This window comes from Electrona antarctica (assembly GCF_951216825.1).
Source record: "Electrona antarctica genome assembly, chromosome: 2".
NCBI lineage: Eukaryota > Metazoa > Chordata > Actinopteri > Myctophiformes > Myctophidae > Electrona > Electrona antarctica.
The window spans coordinates 5,064,789-5,079,590 of record NC_136807.1 but is presented as its reverse complement, the minus strand read 5'-3'; the positions used below and the strand labels follow the sequence as shown (position 1 = coordinate 5,079,590).

The following is a 14,802-nucleotide window of genomic DNA, read 5'->3' as shown; positions in this document are numbered from 1 at the left end:
TACATCAGCACTGGCAACAACAACAAGCTGAATTTAATGTATTATGAATTGATTTGAGGACTACCCACTCTCCAGAACTCCAGAGTCTTGTCCATGACAGGGTAGGATGGAAAGAACACCAGCAGACCATGAGGAACCACCCGACACAGGTTAGCTACGGTGACACAGACACAGGTTAGCTACGGTGACACAGACACAGGTTAGCTACGGTGACACAGACACAGGTTAGCTACGGTGACACAGACACAGGTTAGCTACGGTGACACACAGACAAACACTGGCCATAATTTCATATGATGGATTTAGGCCTTTAGGCCTGACCTCGAAATTAAAAAAAAAATCTTCTAAATCCTCCAGTTTTCTGAAATAAATATTTTCACAATTTTTCAAAAATAGCAGACCTACAAGCTCGTAGCGCGCCACTCGGTGGCGCGCTATGAGCTTGTAGATCTGCTATTTTTCAATAGCTAAATTATAACATAATGTTTAAAACACCAAAAGGGGTTCCCGTCCAAAATGGGTTAAAGCATCTTTTACATGGCTCTTTGTAACAAAGAAGTTAAGAACAGTATGGCTTTAAATGGGAAAGACTGTAAATATCTATTATACATTTGAAAACATGTGCCCAAGCGCACGCACAGGAACAAAAGGCACCAGCTACTACGTCACTGACACACTGCAACACGCTGCAACACACACTGCAACAACACACTAACACGACACAGCCTTACCCTCCGCGTCGATCCACGGCTATCTCCTCATGTCGCGCCGCACGACCCCATTCAACAACACCCGCGTAAACACTGTCATTGCACTGCCACTAAAGCCGCCTCCCGTCCACACTCACAAACAACATCAATATCAATAATAAACACAAACACGCCTAATTTGTTGCCAGGTCTATGAAAACTAGCCCAGAAAAAATGCCATTCAACACGCTACTTACAACTCGCTTACAATTCGCGGACCTGGCAACACTGCATCCTGTTTTCCCATTGGCTACGGTTGCTACAACACGCATTTGCACTGCATGATGGGAGCAACACAGCTTAATGTAGGGGTCACCGATTGCTGTGCTACATCCCCCTCATGTTCTCAACACCCCCTTCGGCTACACCACACACACTCACATACACAATTCTCCACATGCAACACAGGCCCCTTATTGCCTAGCCCCCTCACATGGCGATCCCCACGCAGCCAGCCACACACACACAACGGCCACGTTCGCAAATATCGCACTGAGCGCACTGTGCAAATGCAATGCAAACTAATAGGCGAGTGTGCTTCGCCGCGGTATTTCCCAACGCGCCCATCTCATCGACACAACGCGCGCAGTCGGATGCCAAGCTCTTCCGCGATGTATTCCTTTCCCAGTCTCACCACACCACGGACTCATTGTAACCTCGCATCAGTGTCACTGCAGACACGTAATCACACTGTGGAGGATTTGTGACTGAGTGACTGTGTGTGTGTGTGTGTGTGTGTGTGTGTGGGGTTTCATTTCAGCATGTTTTGCAGTGCACACCATGGGACAAATCGGCTTATCACCCCCTGCCACTGTGCCCACAAACGCATGTACAAGAGGAAAACAATCTAAACATTATATACTAACGTCAGCATCGGGCAGATTAACACACACCAGCGTTATTAGTTGAGTTTTCTTATTGAAGTGCCTCTGATTTGTAACTGTGCGTTTATGTCAGTCACCGCTGCGACCCGTTGTTATTCAGCCACCAGCAGCAACATACGCACGGACTGGAGAGAGGCGACGTGTTTCTCTCCCTTCGGCTCATGTAGCCCTCATTGTAACTACAAATATTGTTCCCGAATAAACAATGTGGGCTCACTGCAATCCAAAATATTGTAGGCCTACTATAATGCAGTCAAGGTCCCCACAAAAACATACTACAGTATGTTCTGCTCCATTCTCAACATCTTTTGGTTTCCAAAAACACTAACTTATTGTAAGTAAACCAAAACAGTAAAAAGCAGTTTCATGTGTGCTTATTTTAAATTAATTTAATTTGCTTTGATGTGAAAATAAAATACAACAAATAATAATAATACCCATCTGTTAATACATGTGAAGGGCACAATACTGGGTTTAAAAACACAGCTGAAACATGAAGTGGAGTCTGTCAAATCTCGCAATTTCCTTCTTCCCATTGCGCTGCAACGGAACTAGGATGAGCCGCCCGAAGGGCGGCGAAATTCTAGTAATGTACAAGAAATACTGTACCGTTCGTTAAACATTCTACTACTGGTCTTTATTCCACTGATTATATAACTGTCTCCACACATGTCTTTTCATGTGATAAATTCACCTGAAAACATTTTTGACATTTGATGAATTGACCCGGGTGGACCCTCTCGTAAACAAGTGTAATGCTTAGTTTATTGGGTCGTCCACTCACAGTTAACAGTTTTTGTATTGAGTTGTGCTTGAAATGTACTGTAATTCTGCAAACTGTTAATAAATACTTCAATCAATCAATCAATCAATGAGTACATCCACAGACCTCAAATATGATGACACAACCCATTAAATGTTTTATTCAAACTAGATAGATTTTTCATTGTAAATATAGGCATAAACCTGAATGAATGAGGCATCAACTGTATAAATAGTTTGATTCGCTGCCAAATGTTCGTGTTGTTTATTCATCACACCTCTGGTGTTGAAAGACCTTTTTAACGTGACAAAAGCTGAATGTTGTCAAACAGGAAATAGCGGAGATTTGGGTTAGGTGGAAACGGCATTTGCGTAGAACCAGGGTTTAATATGTCTAGACTAGCATATATTAGTGGTTTATCTTACCAATAGTGCATCCTAAAGAAGCCATGTTTTCAGGCACAAACCTGGGGAAGGAAAAAACAAGTAAAGAAAGACAGACAGACAGACATATCATTGTATCGTTTCTTATTAAGGTAGCCTACACTCCATGAATTGGATGTCAGATCATTCCAAAGTAACACACATCTCTTTCAGTGAACTCAAGCAAGCATGCTTGTTCAAAAGTGCTAGTTGACACATTAAGTATCTGTTACCAATTCAGCTCAACACCATGACGGCAGTGTAATACGTAACCACAAAAAGCTCTTTCATTTATAGTGTTATCTTCAAAGAAGGCTTTATTCATTACAATTTAGGCATTTAGCAGACGCTCTTAATCCAGAGCGACAAGCAAGAACAAAAAAGCATGGGAATACATCACATAAAAGATTCATTGCCATGACATCATGGGAATGAGACCCATCTGCCAGTATGCAGTATATATGCACATCTTAAAGAAGATAGTGTTGTACAGTTAAACAACAGTTTGGAAGTGACTGTGATTGTAAAACGGGCTGGACTGAATCAATGGTGCCATAAACTTTGCTACAGACTACAAACAAATCCATCTAAACCTTGGTGGACATTGTGTTCCTTCTAATATGCTAATGCTTGGACTGAGCCATCAACTCAAATCAGATTATTCACAGTGAACAGAGCTTTGTGTATACTGTCTATAGCAGTGGTTCCCAGGGGTACTTGAGAGAGTTCCAGGGGGGACCCAGCTAAATGATAATTAGGAACCAAATGGACCCTTATGGGTCTGTAACTCAGAGAGTGTACAAATGGAACCAAATGGACCCTAACGGGTCCATTTGTACGCTCTCAGAGTTAAAGCATTGATTTTATCATATAAATTGGGGTCCCAGAGATATAAATGCTATTAAATGGGGGTCAGTAGACTAATGCATGTCAAACTAGGGGTCCTTAAAATTAAACGGATTGAAAATGGGGGTCCGCGGGGCTAATTAGTGTTCATTTGGGGGTCCTTGACATGAAAAGGTTTGGGAACCACTGGTCTATACAGTATGGCCTGTAAACACACCTAGTGATACTTACCGCCTATCGAAGGCTGAACTTAATTTCTCGCCATCTGGGCCTCGGTCGATAATGGTCACAAAGATCTGGTCCTTTTGAATCACGTGTGGGTTCTCCAGAGTAACAGGAAAAGGGCTGTGGGGCATGAGGGTACAGCAGAGGAAAAGGACTGTGGGGCATGAGGGTACAGCAGAGGAAAAGGACTGTGGGGCATGAGGGTACAGCAGAGGAAAAGGACTGTGGGGCATGAGGGTACAGCAGAGGAAAAGGGCTGTGGGGCATGAGGGTACAGCAGATGAAAAGGACTGTGGGGCATGAGGGTACAGCAGAGGAAAAGGACTGTGGGGCATGAGGGTACAGCAGAGGAAAAGGACTGTGGGGCATGAGGGTACAGCAGAGGAAAAGGACTGTGGGGCATGAGGGTATAGCAGAGGAAAAGGACTGTGGGGCATGAGGGTACAGCAGAGGAAAAGGACTGTGGGGCATGAGGGTACAGCAGAGGAAAAGGACTGTGGGGCATGAGGGTACAGCAGAGGAAAAGGACTGTGGGGCATGAGGGTATACAGCAGAGGAAAAGGACTGTGGGGCATGAGGGTACAGCAGAGGAAAAGGACTGTGGGGCATGAGGGTACAGCAGAGGAAAAGGACTGTGGGGCATGAGGGTACAGCAGAGGAAAGGACTGTGGGGCATGAGGGTACAGCAGAGGAAAAGGACTGTGGGGCATGAGGGTACAGCAGAGGAAAAGGACTGTGGGGCATGAGGGTACAGCAGAGGAAAAGGACTGTGGGGCATGAGGGTACAGCAGAGGAAAAGGACTGTGGGGCATGAGGGTACAGCAGAGGAAAAGGACTGTGGGGCATGAGGGTACAGCAGAGGAAAAGGACTGTGGGGCATGAGGGTACAGCAGAGGAAAAGGACTGTGGGGCATGACGGTACAGCAGAGGAAAAGGACTGTGGGGCATGAGGGTACAGCAGAGGAAAAGGACTGTGGGGCATGAGGGTACAGCAGAGGAAAAGGACTGTGGGGCATGAGGGTACAGCAGAGGAAAAGGACTGTGGGGCATGAGGGTACAGCAGAGGAAAAGGGCTGTGGGGCATGAGGGTACAGCAGAGGAAAAGGACTGTGGGGCATGAGGGTACAGCAGAGGAAAAGGACTGTGGGGCATGAGGGTACAGCAGAGGAAAGACTGTGGGGCATGAGGGTACAGCAGAGGAAAAGGTAATTGATAATAATTCTAAGGAGATAATCGATAGTTGCTTTACATTACATGATGACACTACAGTTTTTGGGAAGTGATGGGGGACGCCAGGACTTACATCTGCATCTCAGAGGCGAAGGAGGACAGAGGAGACAGGGTGCCACTGGTGAGGATGATGCTATGCACACCCTGCCGCGTTAGTTCTGCCATGCTGAACCCAGGGGAGAAGCACCAGTAACTCAGAACGTTGCCTAAACAAACAAACACACACACACGCACGCACACGCGCACACTCGCACACGCACACAGTAGGAACCCATTTAGACCTGAGGACGATTCTACAAATGTCTTCTAAATCCTGATGGTTTTCTGAAAAACCCTATGTTTCTATGTCAGTGGTTCTCAAACATTTTTGTATTTGGCCGCCGATCCCAATCTCAAAATATGTTGTTCCAGGGACCCCCCCAGAAGCAAATATTTGAGTTAAAAACGTTCACTAAAGAATTCAAAGATGTGTGCCGCATTTTCACGATTTTTCAAAAATGGCAGACCTACAAGTTCGTAGCGCGGCACTCGGTCCTGCGCTATGAGCTTGTAGATCTGCTATTTTTCAATAGCTAAAGCATAACTAAATGCTTAAAACACCAAAAGGGGTTCCCGTGATCCGTCCAAAATGGGTTAACCAGTAGTAACATATACCGTGCGTGGCACACACTGTAGTCAATGGGCTTGGGGATTTGAGATCGCTGGAGATAGAGGGTATGCGTGTGACATCATCATACCAGGAAGTTATGCGGAAATGCCTACCGAGAGGCAAAAAACTACTTTATGGCCTTGACAGCCCATACATCCAAACATAAGTCATATTTGATTGCATTATATGACTTTAATCAACATTAAATTCACTTTGACACTCACTTTGCCAGTCGATCTGCCATTCACTTTAAGCATGCGCATACCCTCTATACCGAGAGCGTTGGTTGGCATCTGGTCAATGGGCTTAAATACCCATACTGTACCCATACTGTCCTTAAAATTGAACAAGGATAGCACTGTGGATTTCTGGTTGTCAGTCATACCACAACACCCACAGTTAAGATATTACAGATATTACTTAAGTGTTATCATGAGCATATTGAGCAATCAGTTACACTCATTACACTCATGTAAACATGTCTGAAAACATGTCTTTGTGATGACAACATGATCTACACCTTCCCTAAGAACAACCAGTATCAGCTGTGACAGAGACTACGGGGGAATTGGGAAACTAATCTATAGCGCTGACTGACTAGTCACTAGTCACTAGTGCACTGTCGCACAAAGCTTGGCCAATCAAATGTGGATGTTGCGTTTGTGTCCTCCTCTTGGAAATTCAAATCCGGAAGTTAAAACCCAGGAGAAAGGAGTACTTTTGACAGCTGTGGTACGTAGGACAATGTGGTAGATTGTGAAGGAAAATATTATTTATTACAATGGACGCTGGTGTCCACTGTCCATTATCAGAGGATATTACTTTTCAATGGAAATGGAAAGGACAAACTAAAATAAAAACTGAAACTAGAAATTAGTATCTGAGATCGAGGTTCATTTTGTTTCGATTTAAATTCTACTTTGTTTGAGTAGTTGTCAAGCGTTCTAAATTAAATGTCTGATGCAAGTACATACTAGTCTTCAAATTCCTGTGTGGTTTTATCATAGGATATCGTAGTCTTGATATGACATCAGTAGGAAACACTTTGAAATGTGAAAGTTGATGGAATAACTCAATGCATCTCTCTTCTGTTTTATTTTCACTATTGAAATGCCCTACTTGCAGGTCTGGCGGCATGCTCTCTCGCACCCCTTCAACTGATCCAGATTTCAACAGCACACCCGTTCACACTCTCAAATTCTTCTGCACTTGCTTTGCTGGCTTCCGGTTGCTGCTCAGATCCAGCTCAAAACACTGAGTGATTAAGACCTACAAGGCAATCAAGGAGCGAGCATTTGGAGCGACGCCCCTCTGCACTGTAGTTCACTCCCACTCCTAGACCAGGAAATGTGGCTTGTTTGCCCAGGCGTTTCTTTTTCTAGTGAAACCGAAACGCCTGCCGTCTCTGAGGCTACAGATCAACTAACAGTCACATGTGGCCCTCCATTCCCTATGACACCCTGGCCAACACTCCAAGCATCCTAGCCTATTTTCTATCTGGGCTCCCGAGGAGTGGAATAACCTCCCATCAGTTCCTGCAGTACTCTGACATCACAAGTATGATGCCAGTCATCTCCATATTTGGGCATATTTGTTAAAAATAAAATGTTTGGACCAAAACGGATATTCATTTCATTTCAAAGATAAAATGGGATTTCCTAACCATACTTACTTTGTGGAGTGCCGCTCCGCTGCCTAAATCCAGGGGGAGGAACCATATGATGAGAGACTTCAGGACCCAGGACAGCTACCTACCTTTGGGTGACTTGGTAGAGGGGAGGTACTTTGCCAGGCAAAATACAAAAAATTCTGGGGAACAGCTGTTTAAGTGCCTTAATTATCCAAAGCAGCTGGCAGTCAGTCAGTCTCTCCTCAGAAGGTGCTCACCTTGGTCGATGTCAGCTTCAGGCATTAACCTAGTTTTCTCATTCTGGTTTCACCTGGAACTTGTTGACTGGAAATTACATTAACGTGTAATGAGTGTGATTTCCTCCAGGCAAAATGACTCTTTACTGAGGAACTGCTGTGGTCATCTTTACTGAGGAACTGCTGTGGTCATCTCCCCCCACGCACATCCTTTCAAACCAGTGACTGTAGCTGTGGTGAGGAGGATGCACCTATCCCACCCGCCAGTGGCTTAGGTACGATATTGTTATTACAGGTTGCACGTCAATAGGTCAAGTGGTGTCCGGAGTTAGCTGCTCACAGACAGAGCCAAAACATTATCCCTGACCACAGCCGTTCCCACCTGGTGGATCTAAATTAATTAAAATTAATTTAAAAATGTTGTTTATTGTTTATTGTTTAATGTTTATTTATTGTTTATTATGGTGAAAATTTGCAGATGAACATAACTGTAAAATATAATTGGCCTGTTTTATAGTACATACAATAACATTCCCTGTCAAATTCCAGGCCAATGGGTCAAGCACCAGAGGTTGTTATTGTAATTCTAGCTAGGAGTAGGAAATGTGAATCACTGCCCTAAAGTAAACTTTGCCTGTTAAACCCATTTTGACCTGAGATCAGATTCTAAAAATGTCTTCTACATCCTGACAGTTTTCTGAAAAAGCTATGTTTCTATGTCAGTCGTTCTTCGATTTTTCTAAAATAGCAGACCTACAAGCTCGTAGCGCGCCACTCGGTGGCGCGCTATGAGCTTGTAGATCTGCTATTTTTCAATAGCTAACGCATAACATAATGCTAACACCAAAAGGGGTTCCCGCCCAAAATGGGTTAAGCATCATGAAATCTATTAAGTGGAATTCTACCCCTGCCCATGACAAAACATCTAAGTTCATCACACTTTAGTTGGAATCCCGTTTAGAATTTCAACATTTTAACCCTCTGGATTTATGTTCCCTCCAGAAAAGAGTTCTGGTGGTTCAAGTGGTTAGATTCCTTTTTCAATTCTTGTTCATTTTCACGTTTGAGTTTTTCATGACTTGCAATGTCATCCCAACACTTTATTTCCCCTCCTTTGATACAGTAAATAGCTGAACATCCTGATGTGAATTTATCTAGAAAGAAGTAGTATAATGATTAATAATGTTTAACACAGTATGATCTTAAAAGAAGCCTCTACTGTGTGTGTGTATCAGAGCATGACCTCATGACAGGCGGTGCAGAGAGGGCCTTGCGCCCAATAATCTTTATCCTCCTGCCAGCGTCAGCTCTGAGGGATCAATCTGACCGTCTTTGGTCAAGATAGTAGAGCTGCTATTTTCAGATGCTACATGTCTATGATGATTGGACCACATGCAGTGGTCAACAGGGTGACTAAGAGCAAATGGAAAGGTCAAAAGATCATGTTCTAAGTTGAGTTGTGTATCAAGAGTGTAATATGGTCTTTCGACATCAGCTATATTTAATATACTGCGTGGCTTCTAGAATATAACCAAAGTGTGTGATTGGATAGAGAAGGATTTGACATTTCATGAACCTTAAGGGGTTGGGCAATATTGGGTATATAAGACCACAGTATGGGTACTGTGGGTTGCATAACTGCACGTGTATTCTCCATGGATAAAGCTTGCAAATAAACCATCTTAACTAAGTCGTGAGTCATATTGTCTTCTTAAATGAAAGTTTACTCTTCAATCCCACTCTGACACAAGTCTTTTTGAGTGGTGCAACCACTCCAAGGAACAGCAATGTCCGTTTGTGTGTTCATGTTTGTGTGTGTTTGTGTGTGACTATGAGCACAGAGTACCAATGAGTACCAAAAGGGGCGCTGTTGTGCCAGAAACAGAGAGAGAGAGAGAGATAGTGCTGCACTGTTGCCTGCTAATGAGAGAGAGGGGGGGGGGGGGGGGGGAGGATTTGCACCACTCAGTTCACACGGCTGTGATTTTTGAGTGGTGTAAACCACTCCAACAACTGGCTTTGTTAGTTTACATGTCCACGTGTCCACGTGTTTGTTCGTACCAAAAAGATTAGCATGGTTGCTATGGTCACTCAGTTCACACAGGTGTGATTTCATTACGTCAGACATTACGTCAGACCACAGCTGATCAGGCTATATAATACCTTACACCACTCAGTTCACACGGGTGTGATTTTTTACCGACCTTTGACTCGTCACATTGTGTTTGTTACCTTGTTTTTTGGATGAGGAGGAGGAGGATGCCGACCAGACGTCAATCTGTTGTTTTTTCTTGTGGAAGCTGTTGTCTTTGTGGATATGTACCTGGGACAGATAACAAGCTGTTAATAACAAGCTGTTAATAACAAGCTGTTGTCTTTGTGGATATGTACCTGGGACAGATAACAAGCTGTTAATAACAAGCTGTTAATAACAAGCTGTTGTCTTTGTGGATATGTACCTGGGACAGATAACAAGCTGTTAATAACAAGCTGTTAATAACAAGCTGTTGTCTTTGTGGATATGTACCTGGGACAGATAACAAGCTGTTAATAACAAGCTGTTAATAACAAGCTGTTGTCTTTGTGGATATGTACCTGGGACAGATAACAAGCTGTTAATAACAAGCTGTTAATAACAAGCTGTTGTCTTTGTGGATATGTACCTGGGACAGATAACAAGCTGTTAATAACAAGCTGTTAATAACAAGCTGTTGTCTTTGTGGATATGTACCTGGGACAGATAACACGCTCATGTTACTGCATGAATTAATCATTAGGTTGTGTCGAAATGCACAAACATGCTCTGTGGAATCAATGCAGATGGGAGTGAGTGTGTGTGTGTGTGTGTGTGTGTGTGTGTGTGTGTGTGTGTGTGTGTGTGTCCATCCACTGACCTTGAACATAACAATGTTGGATTTCATGTCATTCCCTTTTCCTCCCTCTTGTGGATCACCCTTTAAAAGAAAAATATAGACAAACTCACCACGACGTCACCATGAACTCCCATTATGAAGCCTGGAGTTCAGCAAATATTTGCCACAGTTATGTATTGTCACCATCATGGACTTTCACTTTCTGCAGTGACCATGTTTCAATGAGAGGGTGCAGCTTGTGACTCATTGCTACGCCTCTATCCTGATACCTGTTGTACTAAGTGGTAGTGACTTGTCAATCACAACGTGACCACACTTTAGGCCCGATGTCGAAATTTATACCTATGTTTCTTTATCAGTGGTGCTCAATATTTCATGTCATGGACCCCCCCACCGACCTCCATCTGAAAATATGTTGTTCCAGGGACCCCCCCAGAAGCAAAGATTCGAGTTAAAAACTCTGAAACTCTGAAAGAATATATATTCAAAGATTTGTGCCGAATCTTCACAATTTTTCAAAAATAGCAGATCTACAAGCTCGTAGCGCGGCACTCGGTGCCGTGCTATGAGCTTGTAGATCTGCTATTATTCAAAAGCTAAAGTATAAGGCTTAAAACACCAAAAGGGGTTCCCGTTCTGAATGGGTTAAAAAAGCATACGCTGCTTCATCATCTATTTAACTCGAAATGGGACCATTACTTAAAAATAGAGTATCATGTTGTATTGAAGAGACCTGAAACTAATGATTGAAAACAAACGCATTAGGAAAATAAAAAAAGAGTAATGATTCAGTTTAGTCTGCATTAGAGTATGCAGGTTAAAGTTACTTTGACTGTGTTCACTAACCTTAGAGTTAGAGGACTGCATGTCCTTCCCTTTGGCGCCCTCTGTTGGATCACCACCAGGGAACACCAGCTACAATGAATGGAGAGTGAGTAAAGGATAAGGAATAGGCCTATCTCACAGCCCGCTTTCCACGCCCACTTCCGGTAAATAGTGGTGTCATTTAACATTAGCATTTACACGTTTTTTTCTCTGGAGAATCTGAGTACATTTTCTAATGTAAAAATGTGACAGACCAATATTATTATGAAGCAAACAAGATGGTAAATCAGCTCGAACAGATAGAACAAACCTTACCTTGAGAAAACAAAAGTTGTAGACTTCTTAAATTACCTCTGTTAACATGTAGCGTCTATGGAGTGACGTCACGCTATCACCACTAACCCCGAAAGGGGGCGTATTAAGGGGGCGGGGAAATTCTGTGAGATAGGCTTATAGCTAGTACCACATCTGCAGTGATTGGACGTGGTCTCTCAACTCAAAATATCAATACAATTATTTGAAGCAGATTTAGACACTATAGTAGATATGCCACCAGTTTCATTGTGATTCGGACATTGTTGCAACTCTACATTTTATAACGTTTTCACATGAAGGCCTACCTGAATAATGTCTGCCACCTTCTGCAATCCAGTGGTGTTGGTGAATATTGCTGACCCTGTTCACATACGAACATTTCATAATAAAACTAATGACATAATAAAATATGTTTCCATTATAGTGGTAGATAAGACTGATTGAAGGTTATTTGGCAATTGTGAACGCAACATTATCTCTTATTTTGGGAAGACTTTAAAAAAGAAAATAGGGCTTAATTGATTAAAGGGGCATTCCACTCATTTTCAACATTTTACTGTCATTAATATACCTTAGAGCTGTTGTGTGGAAATAATAAAAAAGTTCCCCCATTTTGTTTCCTAGAACTAGAGGTTTGAAAAAAATCATTAACATGGTGAAACACATCTTGATGATGTCATCAAGATGTGTTTCACCATGTTAATGATTTTTTTCATAATTACAGTTCTAGGAAACACAGAATGGGGGGACTTTTTATTATTTCCACACAACAGCTCTAAGGTATATTAATGACATAGTAAAATGTTGAAAATGGGTGGTTTTCCCCTTTAAGATATATATGTGAACACAGACATGACATGCAAAACAAAACAAGAGATGCTCACTTCCTGCCAGGTACCCGGTGATTTGTTCCAAAGCTTCAAATCTGGCCGTCTTGGTTGTATTGTTGAGGTGAGCCATCTCGAACAGCTCATAAATGAAGCTGTGTGTGTGTGTGTGTGTGTGTGTGTGTGTGTGTGTGTGTGTGTGTGTGTGTGTGTGTGTGTGTGTGTGTGTGTGTGTGTTGGTAGACAGGCAGGCAGAATGTTTCAATTAGTTTCAAAATGCCAAATTGCACTTTCCAATCAGTGCAACCTAGCTGAATCACTCGTGTGCTCTTTTCAATGACATGTGTATGTGAGTAGATCAAGTGATATTAGTGTGACGAATGAATTCTAGGCAAATGGAACTTTGTTTGCTTACCTTCCAGGTTTAGTAATCCCTTTGTCAGGGACCTCAAAGGAATCAATGGTAGCTTCCAGTTCCAGGAGGAATTCTGCAAAACCACACAGGAAGTGACTCAAGTAAAACATATTAACCCATTTTGACTTGAGATCAGATTCTAAAAATGTCTTTACATCCTGACAGTTTTCTGAAAAAGCTATGTTTCTATGTCAGTCGTTCTTCGATTTAAAAAAAATGGCAGACCTACAAGCTCGTAGCGCGCCTCTCGGTGGTGCACTATGAGCTTGTAGATCTGCTATTTTTCAATAGCTAAAGCATAACATAATGCTAACACCAAAAGGGGTTCCCGCCCAAAATGGGTTAAAAAAGAGCCGATATTATCAACTGGTGACAACATGAGATCCTCAGTCCTTTCATTAATTAAATCTACGTCATAAAATACAGAATAGTATCACTGGAAAACAACATGAGATTATCAGGCGTACACATGGGCGCCTGCTTCTCATATCAATATTGCCAACACATCTTTAAGTGTTATTTATCAAGCACTTGTCATTAAATACATATCATAGTTGCTTTGTCATGTGTATGGTATGTGTTGATGTGGTAGTAGTTTCTTTGATAAAAAAAAATGTATAAAGTGTAATAATCATCTCAAAGGTACTAGTACACAGAAAATAATTAATATAATTCCAAGGTATTACTGCCATTGAAAAGAATACAAATGCTTACCTTTTGTTTTTGCAATATCTTCTAAAGAAATTTTTAAACCTGAAACAAAAGAATAAATACGGAATCACCAGTCATTTACTTGTGTGTGCATTTCTTTTTTTAAAATCACTAAATAAACAGCCCTGTTTGTCCAACATCATGGTCAGAAGATGCAATGAACTACTTCCTATGTGATACTTTTCACTATAGCGTCCTAACCACCAGAGTTGTTCTCCTCATTGAAGGCCCCGCCAGAGGACTTCTCTTCGTCGGCCTTCTCTACAAGCATCTTGTCTACAGCATCGATGGCTGAAGCCACATCGTAGGGCGTCAGGTCAAATGATGTGGACTCCTCACACATCTTCTCCTGTGGGTCACAGGGGACAGCAAAGAAAACATCATATTTGGAAATGTTTTTAATAACTAGTGCCACGATTTTTGTATTTTTTAATTGTATTAATCTGGAATTCTAAATGTGGTAGACGGGAAAAAGGGGTACTTAGGATGTTGTAGTACGGGTAAATTGTCTCAAGTTGTTAATTACACCGACAACAGAACTGCAGCGCCCTGGGTTCAATTTGCACTCTACATTATCCCTTCTCCAGTCCATATCCTGTCTCGATTCACTGTCCTCTCAAATGAAGCCAATATGGCTTCAATAAGAAATTTGTCATTAGACTTAGAATTGTCAATATAAGTCATTAAAGGTATATTCAGTGATTTGACTTAATTCAAATATCACTTATTTTTTCTTTTTTTCTGGATAATCCTCCCTACTATAGAGTGTGCTGACCATATAAGGAGTTCCTCCCTGTCCCCAGTGAGCCCCTGGGGTCAAAAAACCCTAGTTTCAGTTTTGGTGGCAAAACCTTCATCCAATCAGGATGAGTGGGGCCTTCCTCCAATCATGATCGAGTGGGGGCGGGCCTTGGTGCACATGCTGTTGGCCTGTTGCACTTCCCCCCACTGTAGAGCGTGCATGTGCACATTTTGTTACCGGGCGGACTGGGTGGTTTTCCAAATCACCCAAATCACTGAATGTTCCTTTAAGATGCGAGGTCCCTTACCAGGTTGTGTGCCTCATCAAAAATGACCACGGACCCTTTCAGCTCAATGTTGTGTGCTCTGCGACTCTACGGGACAAATATAAGAAATTAAAAGGGGAAAAGGTTTTTCAAACCATTACACATTTTGCAACATAATAAGATGAATGACAAAAC

At 42.4% G+C, this 14,802-nt stretch overlaps 1 protein-coding gene across 2 annotated transcripts in view; it reads right to left on the bottom strand.

Annotated features, from left to right (window-relative positions):
* The window catches only part of rtel1 (regulator of telomere elongation helicase 1), a 36,391-nt gene that overhangs the window by 17,088 nt on the left and 4,501 nt on the right, over positions 1-14,802 (bottom strand). For both annotated transcript variants that reach the window (XM_079521723.1, XM_079521724.1), the window contains exons 8-20: positions 14,650-14,715; positions 13,802-13,949; positions 13,604-13,642; positions 12,890-12,962; positions 12,532-12,629; positions 11,953-12,008; positions 11,354-11,422; positions 10,529-10,588; positions 9,867-9,957; positions 5,193-5,325; positions 3,896-4,009; positions 2,822-2,862; positions 69-154 (exon numbers count right to left, since the gene is read on the bottom strand). In XM_079521723.1, coding sequence (XP_079377849.1) covers positions 69-154; positions 2,822-2,862; positions 3,896-4,009; positions 5,193-5,325; positions 9,867-9,957; positions 10,529-10,588; positions 11,354-11,422; positions 11,953-12,008; positions 12,532-12,629; positions 12,890-12,962; positions 13,604-13,642; positions 13,802-13,949; positions 14,650-14,715 — 1,074 coding nt within the window. The remainder of the gene's footprint in view (positions 1-68; positions 155-2,821; positions 2,863-3,895; positions 4,010-5,192; positions 5,326-9,866; positions 9,958-10,528; positions 10,589-11,353; positions 11,423-11,952; positions 12,009-12,531; positions 12,630-12,889; positions 12,963-13,603; positions 13,643-13,801; positions 13,950-14,649; positions 14,716-14,802) is intronic.